The sequence below is a fragment of the Orbicella franksi genome, chromosome 4 (genome assembly GCF_964199315.1).
Source record: "Orbicella franksi chromosome 4, jaOrbFran1.1, whole genome shotgun sequence".
NCBI lineage: Eukaryota > Metazoa > Cnidaria > Anthozoa > Scleractinia > Merulinidae > Orbicella > Orbicella franksi.
The window spans coordinates 24261973-24279759 of NC_138148.1; the positions used below are offsets into that span (position 1 = coordinate 24261973).

Below are 17787 nucleotides of genomic sequence, written 5' to 3' on the forward strand. Positions count from 1 at the left end.
ACTGTCATATCTTCAACTTTCTCTCTTTGTTTCAACAGCTCTCTCACTTGCTCATAGGGCCTGTCCACAACAACTTTCTTACCTCCTAGGTCTTGTTCCTTGGCTAGTTGACTTTTTGAGTCTCTCCACCTTTTTGTGACACTCTTTGTACATTTTCTCCAGGATATCTACAACTTGCTTCAGTTCCTGTTCTCGCCTACTGATTTTCTCCTTGAGTTGTTCTGACTGATCCTCAATCACAGATTCTCCAGGTGTTGTTCTGGAACCATTTAAGCTACTGTTGTGACTTGGACTGCCATTTAGGTATCCCCTGACCACTCTTCTGATGTCACTGAAGTCCTCTTCCAAACCTTCTAACTCACTCACTGCGGCGCTAAGTTTTGCTGAGTCGCCACCATCCTTGTAATACGCTTCTAAATTTTTGACTGCATGAACTACATCCTCAAAGACAGCAGAGAGAAGATTCAAACTTTCCATCACCTGCATTTTCAAAGCCATTCCTCCCTCCAAGGTCATCAACAATTTCGTGTTTGTTCTTGTATAAGCACATTTGAAGAAGCTAGTCATAAAAGGGGATAAGTGACGATTTTTGGTTGCTTTTCTTTTTTTGCTCCAAATTAGCTGAATTTTTGCATGTGGTCTTCAATGTAATAGAAAAACGTGGTTCTGTATTTTTGTCGCTGGTTTTTGCTTTGTTCTCAAGTTAAAACATATGCAAAAAACTTGGCTTTTCCTGGCCATGTCTTTAGGAGTCTATTTGTTGAACAGCAAACAGGCAGACTGTTTATAGTGTATGAAGTCAAAATCAAATCCCACAGCATATAGAGTGGAAATCTGGGAACAGATTGTTTACAGCGGTTGTGACGTGAAGACAACACATGAATTGATCGAGCGTCAAACAAAATACCATCAAACAAAAAAGAGATGTGCCGCATTAGAGCTCTGTCAACTAATATCTTAAGCATTGTTTTAAAGTACCTTGTATGCCTGCCTGGTGGTTGAGAGGCATCATAAAGCCTCAATAAACCTGTAAGTCATCAGCACGTTTTAAAGAATCAAAATGTGTTCTGAAACTTCGAAGGCAGCTGATATACTGTAATCGTGTTATTGGCATTCAAAGTCAGATCGAGCCAGGTAGCAAAGTCCAAGAGCAGTTCTTGCCCAAGAAAAATACCCTCTGGTGAGTTGTGGCCCATTTGCCAAGCGTTGCCAGTGTCAAAGTTTGGAAAGCGAGAACTGGTTTTAGACTTATAAAATTTGTCTTGTATTGACCGCCATGTTTTCCCACGCAACAGGTGTAAAGACCCTTCCCGGCATGCATTTCAATTACGTTCTGCGGACGTTTCTCAAACTGGTAACTAGATTTAAACATAATAATGGCCATCAAGTAACGATTGAGTGTAACAGATCTGTGATCCAGTTTGTGTTGATTTTAGTTCAAATCGGCATGATTTGTAGTGTTTTGAGCTTCTGGGATCAGTGGACATGCAGATGTATGGAGACCCGTATGTTGCGCAGAAGGGTTAATCTGTTAATCTGTCAGCCCTATTTATAGAGCGTTTTCACGTGGAGTCATCAAATTCGTAAATCCAAAACTAAACAGCCACCAAAGTTGTTATCCTCACCAGGCATAAGAAGTACCAGCGCATTTTGAACTTCAAAGTTATGGCGGTGTGTGACATAAAGCTACGATCGTGTTTGTCAAAAACTATGTATTTATCTCATGATTTTTAGCCATTTGAGACGTTGCCCTATTTGGAAAAGTGCTTATTGAAATGTTTTTATTTGTTTTATTTTATCTTTATTTACACCTTTTTGGACCTAAAATCAACATCATTGAGCTTATGCACTGCTTGAAATTGACATTTTGCTGGTTTCTAAGTGAAATCAATATCCTTGCCGTCATGCATTAACGTCAAATCAACATTTTAACCTATTTAGACCTGAAATCAACATCATTGAGCTTATGCACTGCGTGAAATTGACATTTTGCTGGCTTCTAAGTGAAATCAACATCCTTGCCGTCACGCGTTAAAGTCAAATCAACCTTTTTATTTTTTTTGAGCTGAAATTAATATTTTTTTAAGGTAACTATGGGCGCCAGAATTTGTGACATTTGTTCGTGCTTCTTGCTTCGCGTTTGGTGTTAAGTTTTGCGTAGTTTCTTTTGTTTTGTGCGCTTTTGTATATGTTATGTTCATTTGCATACTCTATAAGTTCAGTTCACGTGTAATTTATTTCAGTTAGTAGCGTCATTGGGTTCTGTGAGCGTCTCTGGTTTTCAGTTTGTCTTTGGTTCATCACATTCGTCTTGTAGGTTTCTTCGTTTATTTCGCTTTGCTGCTTTTCTGCATTCTTCATGTTCGGTCGTTGTTAGTTATTTTATGTTCATTCCCGTGTTTGTAATTTTGTTATTTTCAGTTACCGTGTTTCGATCATTGGGTGGAATAAATTTCTATGTTAACGGAAGATCCGAAACCAGTTAAAAGCGTGGGCGACTTTAGTAACACATTACGAGAAAAATCAACATTTTGCTGTATTTTTAGTGAAATGAACATCTTTGCGGTCGCACACTGACGTGACAACAAATATAAGTTTTTTGTATACATAATGTCTCAGAAACAATGCAAACCTCAGCAAAAACACATACAAAACATTGTTTAACACACCTAAAAAATAACGCATGCGAAATTTGATGCTTTTTTGACAAAGTTCACTTTTGAGCAAACTACCTAATGCCCATTTCCACTGAGCCCTTCCCATAAATGAGACTGGGCTTTGTTATAATAAACCAAGCTGATCCTTTGTTATGAATCCTTTGTTATAATAAACTGAGGTGAGACTTTGACTAATAACAAAGGCTCGCTTTGGTTTAATATAACAAAGGATTGGCTAGGTTTATCATAACAAAGGCCTTGGCTTCGTTTATCTGAAGGGCTCAGCTGAAAAAGGGCGTTAGGTATTTTTCTCAAAAGTGAACTTTGTCAAAAACGCTCAAAATTTCGCATACAGTTTTGTTTAGGTATGTTTAGCAATGTCCCATAGTTTTTCCGCTAAACTTTGCTTCGTTTTTGGGATATTGCGTATGCATAAAACCACTCGGTTTTCCTAGCAGCGTCTTTATAAAGCGAAGCAAAAACCAGCTGCAAAACTACAGGAACATGTTTTTCTATTACATTGAAGACCACATGCAAAAATTCAGCTAATTTGGAGCAAAAAAAAGAAAAACAACCAAAATCGTCACTCACCCCCTTTTACGACTAACTTCTTCATTTGTACTTTCCCTTGTCTCTCTTTAGTCGTTCGGCCATTTCAGTTTTCATTCCAAAATTCGTAGCAAAATCCAGGTAAAACAGGTCAACTCTTCTTGAAAGAACCTTGCTCTGCTACCAGATGTTCACCTGGATTGCTACTCGAAGCATTTGGTCCTTTAATTCAAAACAGTTGTTCAAGCCATGGCAAAAGGTCTAAACAAACACGGCAGATCAAGACAAGAAAAACCTTGTGATCACTACAATGAACTGCGCATGTGCACACTGCAATTACATCATAATACTTCAGAAAAGCAATTACATAATAAAATCTCCGGAACATGTACACTGGATTTGTACCATCATACCTATTACCAGATTCTTGACCTGTTAGCCTGGATTCTTTTCTTGAGCCACTTGTAAGAGACTTTGAAGATGGATTCATTGAAGGTTCTACATATTTATATTTACCATTGTTTTAGTAGGATGATAAGTAGCAGGATTTGGCTCTGTACAGTTTGTACATTTTTATTAATAAAAATTGGGGTTTGTGGCTAGGTCAAGATAAGTTACATCATTGATCTGAAAGATCTTCAGTGAAATTTACCGATAGTCAATGTTGTTCTTTAGTCAATATTATTCTCAATTAAATTGATATGATAACTTGTGTCAATTTGACTTCTTATTTTATTATGCTTAGAGGATATTAAAATGTTAACTTTTCAAACTAGATGCCTTGCTGCAGTCGTTTATATACTGGGAAGTACTAGCTATATTGTAACTCAGCTAAATGTTCTGCATTTGAAGTCGGACAAAATTCAATCGAATTGATGTGCTCGAGCTATTCTGCCTTTGATTGCATTTCTTGGAATCGATTCAGTCAATTAATAGCTTATTACTTGTTTGCAGGCCTTCAGGACGTGAAATGAGTCAAGGTCTTTATATCAGCCTATAAACGTTTCAGTCTATTTTCCTTTGCCTTTGTCATTGTTGTTTTTTTGCATTTCTCAAGCAAGCAAGACATATTGTGTTTCAGAGTTATGGCAGTACGTGACATAGAGCTATGAATGCGTTTTTCAAAAAACATATACTTATCTCGTGATTTTTAGCCCATTCAGGAGTTCAAGCATTAGGGAAAGCACTTATGTAAATGTTTGTTTCTTCACTACAGATAATCAATCGCCTTAAGTTCAGCGAGTACCTCAGCATAGATATGTCCATTTTCTGAGTTTTAACATTAGTGAATATGTTTTTTCTTGTAATAACCACTGCTTATTATGATATCTATAGTATCATCTAACAGGGACTGAGACCATTTCGCTTTTCTTCCAGCTTTCTTTGCCTTTTTGTCAGCTTTCTCAGAAACAGAGTCCTCCCCATCTCAATCCTCATCCCCATTTTCATCTTCACCATCACTCTCATAGGACATCTCTTCTGGCTCCTGATGAGCAGCACTATGTGATCAAGAAGCCAAAATTATTATTAAACCATTAGCCATAGTAACTGTCATTTTTGGCCTTATCAAACAGATAGGTCTTTCTCTGAACGATATAACAAACCTATGGTACATCATTCCTTCTGATTTATAAATTCATATCCACAAGCAGTTTGTTTAGTGAGTGCCAATCTCTAAAACATAACACTACATTCAAGATTTCAACAAAATAAAAACAGAGGTATCAAGAAATCACTAAAGACCATACAATCAGCAATAATCAATACATAATGATTAATCAACAACGATTAGTCATGATTTCAGTGATAAACAATCTTCTACATAGGTCTTCATAGACAACATTATTAACAAGAAATAGTGTTCGTCATTGATCAATTATTAGTTACACAGATATATGACAGGCTTTGTATCAATAGAATCACAGGGTAATGTGAGGGGTATATTAAGAGCCCACCCCTACCCCCCCCTTTTTCACCGCTGAACTCAAGCGCTAACAATTGCTTGGAATATCCTCCATTTTGCTTTTCAGTTTAGCCCTTCACTTTTCCAAAGTAATAAGTTGACTTGCATTGTACAAACATCAATTTAAACAAATCAATTCAACAGGGCAGCATAAACAGTCAAAAACACTACTCACCAGCCCATGGCCTCACGTTTGTCTTTTTCATTGTTGTCTATTTTCTCTCCTTGTCCGCTGCTTGTTGTCTCCCCTCGTCTGCTGCTTGTTGTCTCTCCTAGTCTGCTCCTTGTTGTCTCTCCTAGTCGGCTTTTTGTTTCCATTCCTTGTCCACTGTTTGCTTTCTTTTTGTGTCCATTGTTTGTACTGGCTCCTTCCTTCTCACAAGCAATGCAATATCCCATGGACTTTCCGGCTACTCAGCCAAGGGTTTCCTCATCGTCCTTAAACACCAAGCAATGGTTACAAACAGAGTGGCCACATTTTATCCAGGAATATTTTGTAGTGGCAAAACATGAATAACTCATGTCCTTGTCTGGAACGAGCGAGAACTTGTTTCCCTCAACATTGTAAAGAGAAGAGTACAGTACTAGCTTTCTAATGGTATTCCTGACACAGAGGATTTTGGAGGAAGACTGAAAAGAATGCCATAGTCCTCAGGTACAGTTTTGGTTGCTTGTTTTTCCTTTTAAGTAGTACAACCAAAATGAGTGTAAATTTATCTTTGATTTGTTTACACCAGTTAGCATCAGGATGTGTAGCACAATTATAAATAATTAATCAAAACCTAGCAGTGAGTCCAATCCAGCACCTGTGGATAATTTTACTTTGTTGGATTAAATGTCAAACCTTAAATAAAAAGCAGGTCTCTTAACTGTTTTTCTTGCAGTCATTTTTGAATGCCAAACCCCATCCCCTGATATACAGTTTACTGCTATGATCATACTAATCCATTTGATTACCTTCATGGTGCCAAGCAAATAATCTGTTCATTTGGCACTTGTTTTCTTAGGTTTTCCATTCTAAAGTTTCATCTTTATCTTTTTTTCAGGATACAAAGCCAGTAGAATGACAAACAATGTAACAAGATAGGATTATGGAAAGGTGAAGCTTTTGTCTTTTCTTGCATGTTGACAATAATAATGAGTTATGTAGTTTTGTTTTTCTTTTTGTTTAGTCAGGAGTATGATGTAATGTTGCTACCTTGCTTGACTTACTTTAGAAGCAAATATGTATAAGTATTTTGAGATTGAGCCTAGTACAGTGTAGCTGTAAAATGTTAGTAAAAATCACATCTTTGCATTATTTTGTTGAACAGCTGAGGAGTACCAAAAACTAGCATTTTCTGCATCAGAATTTGTATTGGAAAGATGTCTCCCTGGAGAAGAATTGCCAAGCTCATTTTTTCAATTGTTTAAGAAATGGGCTACTGAAACAGTTCCACATCTGAAAGCTCTCAGCTGGAGACACTGTATCCTTGTAGAAGAAAGATATGGTCCCTCAGAACCTGTCATTATCCTACACAGTCTCACTTGTCTACAGGAAGACATATGAAGGTTTTCATCACCTGATAACTTTTGGTGCTTCCAGTTAAAGAAGGCAGTTGAAAGGTAACATAGAGTTTTAACATTTGCCTCAGTAAATTGGCAAAGATAAATGGGACCTTAACTATAAAAGGACATACCCAAATACATACACATACATAGAGTTTAATTATTTATACTTGAATTTTGAGAGCAGCATTTCTGGCAATTTTTTCAAGCAAACTAAGGTTAAAATGAAAGGAAGGAATTAGTAAAAAAAGAAGCGTAAACATAGCATGCAGATAAATTTATGTATGATCATTATAGGACAAAATTAGCTTCCAGAAGGACTTGACGTGCATAGTAGTGCAGTAGTGATCAGGAAGTCTGTTCCAGGATTTGACTGCTAAGGACCTAGAACACAGTCGAAATGTCTAAAACATAGAAAACCTGAAATAAATAATACATCACATCCTCGTGTGCTACTCTATTATCTTGTAAGGTATGTGAAACTACAAGTAACCAGAAAGGAGTAGAAAAAAGAACTTTTGCATGCAAGGAGTGTCAGAGAGAGTTTCCGCAGGGTAACAAAGGATTAAGAACTGCAACAACAGGAAAGTCACAAAAATACAGCAGACAAGAGGTGCTATTTATTAGTGCCCTAAAATAACTGGTTCCTTTTGTCTGTGTGTGAAGAGTACTCATGGCCCAAAGAATTAGGTTACATGACTTGTACAATTTAGTTACCTGGCATGTCTCATCCCAAAAATTGTTGATGCTACTATCTGCTAATTTAATGCAGATGAGTTATTCAGGGTTTTTTTCACTTGAATGTCAAGAGACTGCTAAGATTTTGTTTTACTGCAGAAAATGTACATTGTATAAATTAATTCTTTTGAAAGAACTTTGTAGAAATCTGCAGAATATTGTTTACAGACAAAAACAACTGCTTTGCAAAATCATGCACATGCATTTTCAATACCTACCGATACTCTGCATGTCAGTGTTGACAAGTTTGTAGTTCTGCAATTCTTTTTTTACATTTTTCTTTATTTAGCATACATGTATTTCTGCCTCACATGCTGGTAACGTTTATTTCATATGAATAACATGTGGTTCAGAAGACAGATAAAACTCTTAGCTAGCCAGTTTTAGTTGATGGTCATGACCTTTTCAAATCCTTTGAGATTTCTTAACCAGATACTTTTTTTAATTTTAGATGGTGGCCTCATCTCGAGAATCTGCAAAGGACCTTATTAAAGAATGTGCATGTGGCAGGAATGCAGCTCGAGCTAACAATGGAATACTCATTGGAAGTGGCAAAATTGAACAGTTGCAAAGGGATGAGGGAGGAACAATTCTTGCATATAAAAAGGACATTCTAACTCCTGAGGTTGCTTATTCAGTCCATAGTGCCTATCTACCATTACACAATAAAGGTGAAGGAGGATTCTTCGTAACACTGGAGATGGCATATAGTCTTGCAGGGAAACCAAGAAATTTGCCTCAAAATCATAAAATTCTACTTTGTGAAACATGAGAATCCTTTCACCCCATTTGCTATTTTTGATACCTCTCAGTATATCTTGGATGATGATGGCTATCCATTGAAACATCACCTCAATGATACTATCTATGTCAAATCTTTTCAGACATGCACTTGTATTGGCTTAAATCACATTGTAAGGCCAGTCATGTTGTGGGTGGAGCATGATGGAAAATGTGCAGTTGGGGATCATTCCAGAGCAACCAGCCCTCTTCCCAAGGTTATTGTCCCTGTTTTTCCCCAACCTGGTGACATGGTTAGTGTGAAAGGAGACCAAGTTGAAATATGGCATGCAGAGGTTTGACAGGTTGATTTTGAACTAAAGGGAGTAAAAGGATATTTCTTTCTTAACCCTTTCACCACCAAGTATTCCAGATGGAAAGTGCCCTGGGCACTGGCACCTTTTGTGATTATTCCTTGAAATGCACAAGTTTGAAAAAAGTGCATTTTTCACATAGAAGAATGCATTTTTGTATAAAGCACACCATATTTCAATTTATTCATCAGAAATATTTCTTTCATTTAAGGTAAGTTATATGTCTATAGATACAACACTGACTGAATTACCACATTCTTAATTTAGTCAATATGAAAAACCACAGACTAATGGTATTGCTCTTCTAGGTTTGGGAGAGAGATGCACTTAACTGGTGGTATTTCTGCCTTTGAAGTGAGACAGAACATGTCTCTTTCAAATACAAGTGTCCTTGCCAAAAACAATCTAAATAAAGTCAATATAATTTGAACAGTTTTCAGCCGGTACATGTACCTGTGATGCATTATAATTATGCCTTATCTGAAGTATGATAGGAAATGTCTTTGATGATCAATCCTTGCTCTATTTTATCCACAGCAAAAGAAATGCAATAAAAAACGATTTTTTACCACAGCATTGTTCAGTTTTCGTCTATCTGCAATATTTGTTCTGTAAGTCTAAAGCCAGTATTGCAACCTTGGATGATAATCAAAAAAACAGTTAGAGCCCTCCTTTCCAATGCAAAGATAAACATTACACTTCATACACTTGAAGGTGCTCTTCTTGTCTTTGAATGGACAGTCCTTCTTTCTAACTCCTCTGTTCATCCTCATAAATTCCTGCTGCTTCTTCAAGCAAACAGCACACCGGTGATCATTGCAATCACGACAAACAATATGCTCGCCTACACCATCCATTCTTTCTGGGTACTCATTCGAGCTTCGCCTCCTTTTGTGGCTGTTCTCATGGGTTGTGGGAAAATCTCCAATTAACTGAATGCACAGTTCCTGTTTGAAGCTAAGAAGATCTCTCTTTCTGTGGCCATGACCTTGATGTGCCTGGTAATGGATTCAATGACATAGGCGTTGAAGACACATATTTGAAGGAGCTTCGCAAACATTCTCATGTACCACCTCATTTGCTTTTTAGACTTGTTCACAGAAGTCATTTGATCATGTAAGTCCACTCCCCCCATGAACTTGTTGTAGTCTTTGACGAGGTGTGGGCAAGATATGGTCACCTGTCTCCACTGTCCTCTCTCTTTTACCCTCCTAGTGACAGTAGCATTATCACCCTCTTCATCATCACCATCCTCATTGTCACAAACTCTGGGAGCTGGTCTGGGTACTGGAGAAGAATGTATGGTGCTCAGAGCAAAGCTCTCCTTTCTGTCCTTCCACTTCAATGCCAACATAGAGCCATTTCAACTAAGCCATGCAATATTACCTCTCTGTCTTGTTTGCACTGCTTTCAACTCATTCATAGGAAAGCCTTTGTGATTCCTCACAGTTCCACAACCGTACAAACCAATGTTTTTCATTGCAAGAAAAATAATGGGACTGGTATAAAAGTTGTCCATATATACATGATGATGTGTGCTCTCTAAACCTTGCTAAAGGTTCAAAACAGTTTTACCTGTCTTTCCAAGGTTTCTAACATTCCTTTCATCACTGCCAACATAAACATCAAACTTCTTACAATAACCATTGGTACTGTCACACAGCATAAAGAATATGATGCCATACTTCACTGGCTTATCAGGCATGCGGACCTTTATTTTCAATCGTCCCTTGAAAGGCACCATTCCTTCATCTACTGAAACACTTTCATGGCAGTTGTAGAGGTCAAAAATTTTTTGAGTTATTGTTCTGGAGATATTTCAGATTTTGTTGAGCACATCTCTTGCTTCATCTTCTGTTTTCTCATGATCAGGATCCACAAAGGAAATATACTTCTTCAAATCAAATAGCGTTTACGCGAGGAAAATATATTTCTTATACCAGGTGTATGAAAGACAGAAGTATTCCCACCTGAGAGAAAGTAGCACTTATCCCTCAGCACAACAAGCAGATCTTTGAGATGATGATCATTGCAAGAAGTGCCTTGATCTCTGCTGTTGTTGTTCGTTTCCAGTCAACGGCCCCTTTAGCAACAGCGTTCTTGTTTGTAAATCCAGTGATCTCTTCAATTTACCCATTGTCCAAAAAAAGCTGAAAATATCCTAGTGCTGATTCCTGACATGGAGCGTTCTCTTTTGGGCCACACTGTAACGAATAGTCCTCAATGTTCACATCAAATTCTGTGTTTGTCCAGTTCATATTTTCTGGTAATCGGATCGGAAAACCTTCGAATTCTCCTTCATCCTCTTCATCTTCAGCGTCGAAAATTGCTTGCAGCAAATCTTCATCCTCAGAAAATTCGTCTTCACTCGATTGATCGTCCTCGCTCAAAGATATTTAAAAATGGCGATGTGTAACGTTCGAAAAAATTCACGGTAACTCAAAATTTTCAGGTGAAACCGCCATGTTTTTTCTTGCCAGGAGTTTGAGAAATTTGTCTGGGAACCCAACTGTAATAGGAAGACCCCTCTCCAACAAAATCTGCCTCGCTATGATGTCGAGTTGTCCGCCATGTTTTTTTCGCTGGATTTCCGGCGCGTAGTGTTTGGGACACTTTTTCCTTGAGCCGGAAAACCGGCACGTGGTGGCAAAAGGGTTAAGCATTCACACTGTGAGAGAAATCACTTGTGGGTTAGGGAATTAAGTGCACGGCCTATGGACAGTGTAAGCTACACAAGTGTTATTGATATTTTGGCATGGGTTGCACTTTAGACTTTTTGTTTCTGTTGCGTTATAAGTTCTCATGTAAATATGTCGGGACAATTACGCCACGGGGGTCAAGGGGTCGCACGTATGCGACATAAGCAATATACGATACCAGTCTGTTAATTATTTAAATTTTCACTCGCGAAAAAAGCGCCAAACAATTTTGCTAGCTATGAGGCTGGTGCTCATTTTGTTGGCGACTTTTCTCCAATCTCATTTTAATTGCCTTAATCTACAAAACCTTATTGGTTTGTATGCTTTAAACAACATTCGCCGACAGCAAATGTTGGCTATGCTGCTGTATACCAACACCAGCCGAAGCAGAGACGAAGACGAAATTGACAATTGAGATATTGGTGTTTACTGCGGCCACGACAATCATGGTTCGAGATCCATTATAATGATCACAGGATTCCTGATGATTACTTTAAGCAGCAACTCCGGGTTTGAAGAGTAACTGTCAAATAGCTTTTAAACATGGTAAATCCACATGTTGCGAGACAAGATACATCTATGTGAAACTATTCCACCGGAAAAGATTTTGGCGATTGGTTTATACAGACTAGCATGTGGAAATTCGTATGTGTCGATTGCTCCCGTTTTTAACGTTGGGAAGTCAACCATCATTGAAGCGGTACAAGATGTGAACATTTTATATGATCGGCAAAATCAATACATCAAGTTCCCTGCTACAATTGTAGAGACGACTGAGTGCATTGCAACTTTTCAGAGAAGAAGATCTGAGTTACCCAATGTTGTTGGTACTATAGACAGCACACATATCCCAATCATCACGCCAAGGGTAGATGCAGTGGACTACTTTAATCGCTACCAGCAGCATGACATGATTGTTCAAGGAGTTGTAAATGGTACAGGAAAATTCATTGATGCAGTTGCAGGATTCCCTGGGAGTGCTCATGATGCTAGGGTTTTGAGAAACAGTAACATTTATCAAGAGGCTGAAAATGGAAACATTTTACAGGCCCCATTAGTGAATATTGATGGGAATGACATAGCTCCTTGCCTAGTTGGAGACAGGGCTTATCCTCTTGCACCTTGGCTTATTAAGCCATTTCCACAGGGAACAAATGATCCCGACGAAAAAACCTTCAACAAGGAGCTTAGCAGAGCAAGAGTTGTAGTAGAGTGAGCATTTGGAATTTTAAAGGGACGGTAGAGAGTTCTACAGAAACGCCTAGACAGCTCCCTGAATTTTGCTATCAAGACCACTATTGCATGCATTGTCCTTCATAACTTTTGCATAGAGGCTAATGATGACTGGGATGATGACGACGACGATGGCTCATCTGACAATCATGGAAACAATAATTTAGTTTTTGGAGATGCTGATGAAATACGGGGCGTACTAAAGGACTTTGTTTGCGGCAACATGTAGATGATTTTAAAATATTTTTTTGTACACCATCCAATATATTATAATCAGCAATGTTGAAAAACTATTTTTAAAACAACCTTCGCTCTTAATTGAGATCTTTTGATTGCTTTATATTACAAAAATGTGACATTCTATGTTTTACAGCCAACAAATGGGCATAACTATTTTTTTTTTCATCTAAATCAGTCCATTTTCTTAAATCGTTTTTTGGAATCATGACTTTCTTTATCTGGATTATTAGCGAAACTGATTTTTTTAAAAACACCACATTACCTATCAAACATTAATGTTTCAGTTGTAGCCTACAAAATACTGCAAGAATTAAAGTTACCATTTTTTTGTTAGTTGATCCGGTTGAAAAAACTTGAAAGAAATCAGAAATATCACGAAGAAGGCCTGATCAATGCATTAAATCACATCAAACTGTAACAAAACTATTGTCCAAGTGTTCATTACTTTGTTAGTACATTCTTTCTGGGGATTCTTACTATCCATGTACCTATTGAAGGACCCAAGAAGTTGAGTCATGAGCTGCAACTGCTGGGCTTGTGAATCTTGCATTCGTTCCACAACCCTAGCCATCTGGTCCCCATCTGTGGTAAGTTTTTTATGGCTTCGCCAATAGAGGTGTCTTCTTCGCTGTTGCTGTCCACACAGGCAGGACGTTTCTGAGTCTTCTTTCTCTTTGTCTGACTACAGATTTAGCTGGTGTCGTTGGGGTGTTAGGTGAGCTAGAACTGGATGCCACTTCGGCAGTGCTTGTTGTTGGCGAGCTTCCACTATTTTGCCAAGTTGTTGGTTGCTGTATCCCAGCCTGTTCTACGTTGCTGCATGTGATAATATCACGGCAGCCTAGAACAGCATCGATTTCGTCATATTGTGGACTTTTTCAAAGATTTTCTCCGCTTTGCTGTTGGTTCCAGTCCTTTTTGTCTTTTTACTGATTTTTAAGATGCTTTACTTTGGGCTGGCACTGTTCTACGGTTTTCTGAAGCCCTTGTTTTTCATTTAGCACTCTCGTGATATGCTTCCATGCTTTCCGGCTGTCCTTGCTTTCAATTTTTTCGATGTTATCTGCCCAAAGCTGCAATAGTACCCTTTCGTCATTGAAGTTCCACTGTTCTCTTTGGGCCGTGGACTTCTTGGAGCTTGCCCAGCTTGCTGAGCTTGTCTCTCCTAAGGAGGCTTCTTGTGGAACAGGAGTTTGTGTTCGAGGCTGCTCTGTTGGCGAAAAGGACAAAGCTGCAGAAGCTGGTTGTGACGGCTGTGTGTTTTGGTGAAAAGAAATCTGTGGACCATTTCCACTGTAATAAGGGAACAAGGGATCCCCATACTGAGACTACTGAAAAGCTTGTGAGAATTCGTACAGATTGCAGTTGGCCATGTTGAAGAATTTTAAAAGCGCTTTTGAATTTTAACCCAGGAGCTGTGCACACGAGCCGTCTTTGCAGTATTGCAAAAATCCAATTTATTTCAGTATTTCAGATTTGATTGGCGTTGCGACAAGAAAAATAAAAAAAATTTTTTAAGGCCATTAGGCAAGATATGACCTGCTTCAAGGCAGGACATCAGCCTCTTTGATCTTAAGGTGTCGCAGCCATAGTTATGTCTGGTCACGACATTAGGGTCGCACATGTCGCGAGCATGTGATGACAGAATTTATGTCCAATGTAAACATCGAACCCGTAAGTGCGACTCCTCCCTTTGCCAAGTATATGGCATGGTCCACACTGGCAAGAACAAATCTAACAGTGAAATGCCTTATCATACCTGTAAGTTTTTGGTAAGCAGTAAAAGAATCCCAGATTGTTGATTCCCGCTGAAGATGTGCAATCCTGGTAGGAGTTAAATAATTAGTTTATATATTATTAAGTATGATAATATACTGATATATTGATCTAAAACAGAGAAAAGATGGGTGTATTTGGAAAGTAAAGGTTTCCTTGTAGAAATGCAGTTTTGCATGTAAGGAAATTTAGGATTTTTAATTGTATCAAGTTAAATACATGTGTAATTTTAGTGTTTTTTGATGAACGAAAACACATACTTGGAAAATAAACATTTCTCTGTGAAATTGCAATTTTCTAAGTGAAGACTGGAAAGTAAAATTTCCTTGTATGTTTCATTATGGAAAACTAAATTTGAGTGTTTTATCCAACAATTTTCCATACCATAACCAAGCATTGAAAGAGAGTGGGTGTGGATTTATATTTCACATGCCAAATACACCTGTGGAAATTTTGTACTTGCTTTTTGATCAACAAAAATACATATTAAAAAACATTCTCTGTGGAAATATAATTTTGCAATGAAGATTTGAAAAAGGAACTTGCATGTTTGTTTTTAATATGGAAAACTTTTGGAATGATTGGTTACTCCACAACCAATAAAATGACTGCAAAAGTGGTCAGGAGAAACTCAGAGCTTTCACTTTAGTGTGAAGAATTGATTTGAACACGCGGTTGTGTAGCAAAGCACATCTGCAAAATTTTGAACATTTTTTTCTTTTAAATAGGTTTCTTCACCTCAGCTTGAATGAAAATTTGTTGTTATTGAACTGCCTTTCATATTTCTTTCATTTGGTACCCAGTTTTGGGGAATTGTAGGTTTTAAAAGTGAATGTTATTTTTGTACGCTGGATTTCTGCATATTCAATTTACGGCAACCTCTGCGGTTTGTTTGATTAGTTTAGTCGCTTCGTTCAAATATATTTTTTGCAGTCTTATTCAGCTACTACAGAACTGCCAAGAAAAGAACTAAGTGGCACTAATTTAGTACAGTTGAAATACAGTTGATCTCAAAACAATTAGCTTGTTTTTGTCGTCTTTTTGACTTTTTTGATAATCATTTCGTACAATTACAACACTTATTACATCACTTATTGTAAGCCTATTTTTACAATAAAATAAGACAAACCTTTCTGTACAATCATATTTATATTACAATTATATTAAATCTAAAGAATAGCAGAGGGAGGAGCTTTTACAAATATTAAATAATTTTTTCAAGTTTATACTTATATATAACTTGTCGGAAAGTAATAGAAATGGTGAGTTATTCTGGAGCTTTTTCTTATAAATATAATACTGCAGAAGGAGGAGGGTGTAGTTCAGTTTTTTTTTTTATCAAGGTACTTGAACTTGGAAAAGTACCAAAAAGAAGATCCTCAATGTTTAGAGTAAATTCAGAGTTATTCTCTGTAGTAAACCAGTAAAGGACTTTGTAAACTGGCACTCTGAAAAGGTATGGTCTATAGAATCTAAATCCCCGCAATATATACAATTACTATCTGATCTAATATTAAACCTGAAGAGTTCCTTTTTAGTCACTACAATTCTATGAATGAATTTAAAATGAAATTCCCTAACTCTGTTTTCTCTACAAGTCTTTTGTACTGACTTGAATATATTTGTCCAGTTTGTTTTGTCCATAGGAACGGTTTGATTCCATCTCTTTGCACCAGTTTGTTTTTCTTTATACTTCTTTATACTTCTTATCAACGATTAGTCCTATTGTTTATCATTTCGGCACTGAATTAATTAGTTTTCTCCTTAGTTAGGAGGTGACCTGGAATAGCAGAAATAACTTGGTAAAAGTGAAGAAAGGTTGTTTTTTTGTAGTGAATATTTTGACTGAAAAACAGGAAATGATAGGACATTTCCATTTTTATCTAAAAGATCTTTAATTGTTCTAATACCTTTCTCTAACCATTCCTTCCATAAAAAAAGGTCTATCGTCCATGTGGATTTCCGTATTAAATAGAATTGTATCTGTTCCATGCTGGCATCTGTGAAGAGCCTTTAATTCATGAAAGAACAACAGAATGTCCTTATAAAAGGAGGGTACATTTTCAAAGTCCTTTGCGTCGTAATTACATGATAGGAGAAAATGGTAGTTAAAGTCTGCATACGAGCCAAGTGGCCCATTAGGGTGGAGCTTATCACAGTTCCTGTAGCATGAAGCGACTAGTAGTATTTCTACTACCCCCTGGATGGGATGCTAGTCCATCGCAGGGTTACCCCCACCATTAAGTTCACCGGTACCCATTTATACACCTGAGTGGAGAGAGGCACTATGAGAGTAAAGTGTCTTGCCCAAGAACACAACACAATGTCCCCGGCCAGGGCTCAAACCCAGACCACTCGCTCCGGAGACGAGCGCACTAACCATGAGGCCACTGTGCCTCCCAGGAGAAAATGGAGGCCGTATTAAAAAAATAGTCTGGAACAAATTTCCAATTGGGATGGCCCTCTTGTATGAGTCTTGGTATCCATGCTAATCTCAGAATTTTGATCGTTGTTTCTATATCCGTCACACGCAGCCCACCCCTCTCATAATCCTGATATAGTCCTTCCCTTCTTATTTTGTCCCTTTTATTTTTCCAGATGAATCTAAAGAGCCTACCTTTAACGTTACTTATAATATCCTTTGGAACATTGATATTTGAAGCGTAATATATAAGAGATTATACTCCAAGTGCCTTGGTTGTCATCACTTTCCCAAATAGCGTGAGATCTCTTGACTTCCATATATCCAAGTTTGTTTGCAATTCATTTATCTTAAGGTTGAACTTCATTACATTATTTCCTTTCTCATCATAGGAGAAATAAATACCTAGAATTCTGATTGGACTACTGACCCATTTTAAATGTAATGGTTTGTTTTTAATGCCTGACCACTTCCCCAGCCACATAACTTTAGTTTTCTCAAAATTAAGCCTAAGACCAGAGAGTTTGCCAAAATCCACTGCGATTTGTAATCCTTTTTCCACCAGAGAGAGCTAGAAACACAGCAGGTTGGTATCATCTGCAAATTGACTGATTTTAATTTCCCTTTCAAATATCGAAATTCCCTTGACAGCACTGGATTGACAAATTTTCATAGACATAAGTTCTGCAGCTAGTATGAACAAGTAGGGAGAAAGTGGGCATCCTTGTCTTACTCTGGTAGAAGGTTTTATCCAGTTGGTGGTGTAGCCATTATTCAGTACCACACTTTCTATATCAGTATCAAAGACCTTTACCCGGTTTCTTAAGCTGTCACCAAAGTTGTAAAGTTTTAGAACATGATGTATGCA

General features: G+C 37.6%; 1 protein-coding gene and 1 pseudogene across 2 annotated transcripts in view; one reads left to right on the forward strand and one right to left on the reverse strand.

Annotated features, from left to right (window-relative positions):
* Nucleotides 1–14543, forward strand: part of LOC145485005 (uncharacterized) — a 105088-nt pseudogene extending 90545 nt beyond the window's left edge. Inside the window, exons 2-3 of the transcript XR_014049120.1 lie at nt 560–6268; nt 6483–14543. The product of XR_014049120.1 is annotated as an uncharacterized LOC145485005 (transcript). The remainder of the gene's footprint in view (nt 1–559; nt 6269–6482) is intronic.
* Nucleotides 9478–10293, reverse strand: LOC145485641 (uncharacterized). The gene is made up of 2 exons (XM_081464277.1): nt 10125–10293; nt 9478–9836 (listed from the first exon to the last, which is right to left on the reverse strand). The coding sequence occupies exons 1-2, from the start codon at nt 10291–10293 to the stop codon at nt 9478–9480; spliced, it is 528 nt and encodes a 175-aa protein (XP_081320403.1).
* Nucleotides 14544–17787: the final 3244 nt, after the last annotated feature.

Bases quoted from the DNA above. Each gene is read 5' to 3' on its own strand.
- LOC145485641 (XM_081464277.1), bottom strand. From the start codon at position 10,293: ATGGTGCCTTTCAAGGGACGATTGAAAATAAAGGTCCGCATGCCTGAT. The intron at 9,837-10,124 runs GTAAAACTGTTT...ATTCTTCTCCAG, and splicing joins TAGAAACCTTGGAAAGACAG to TACCCAGACCAGCTCCCAGA.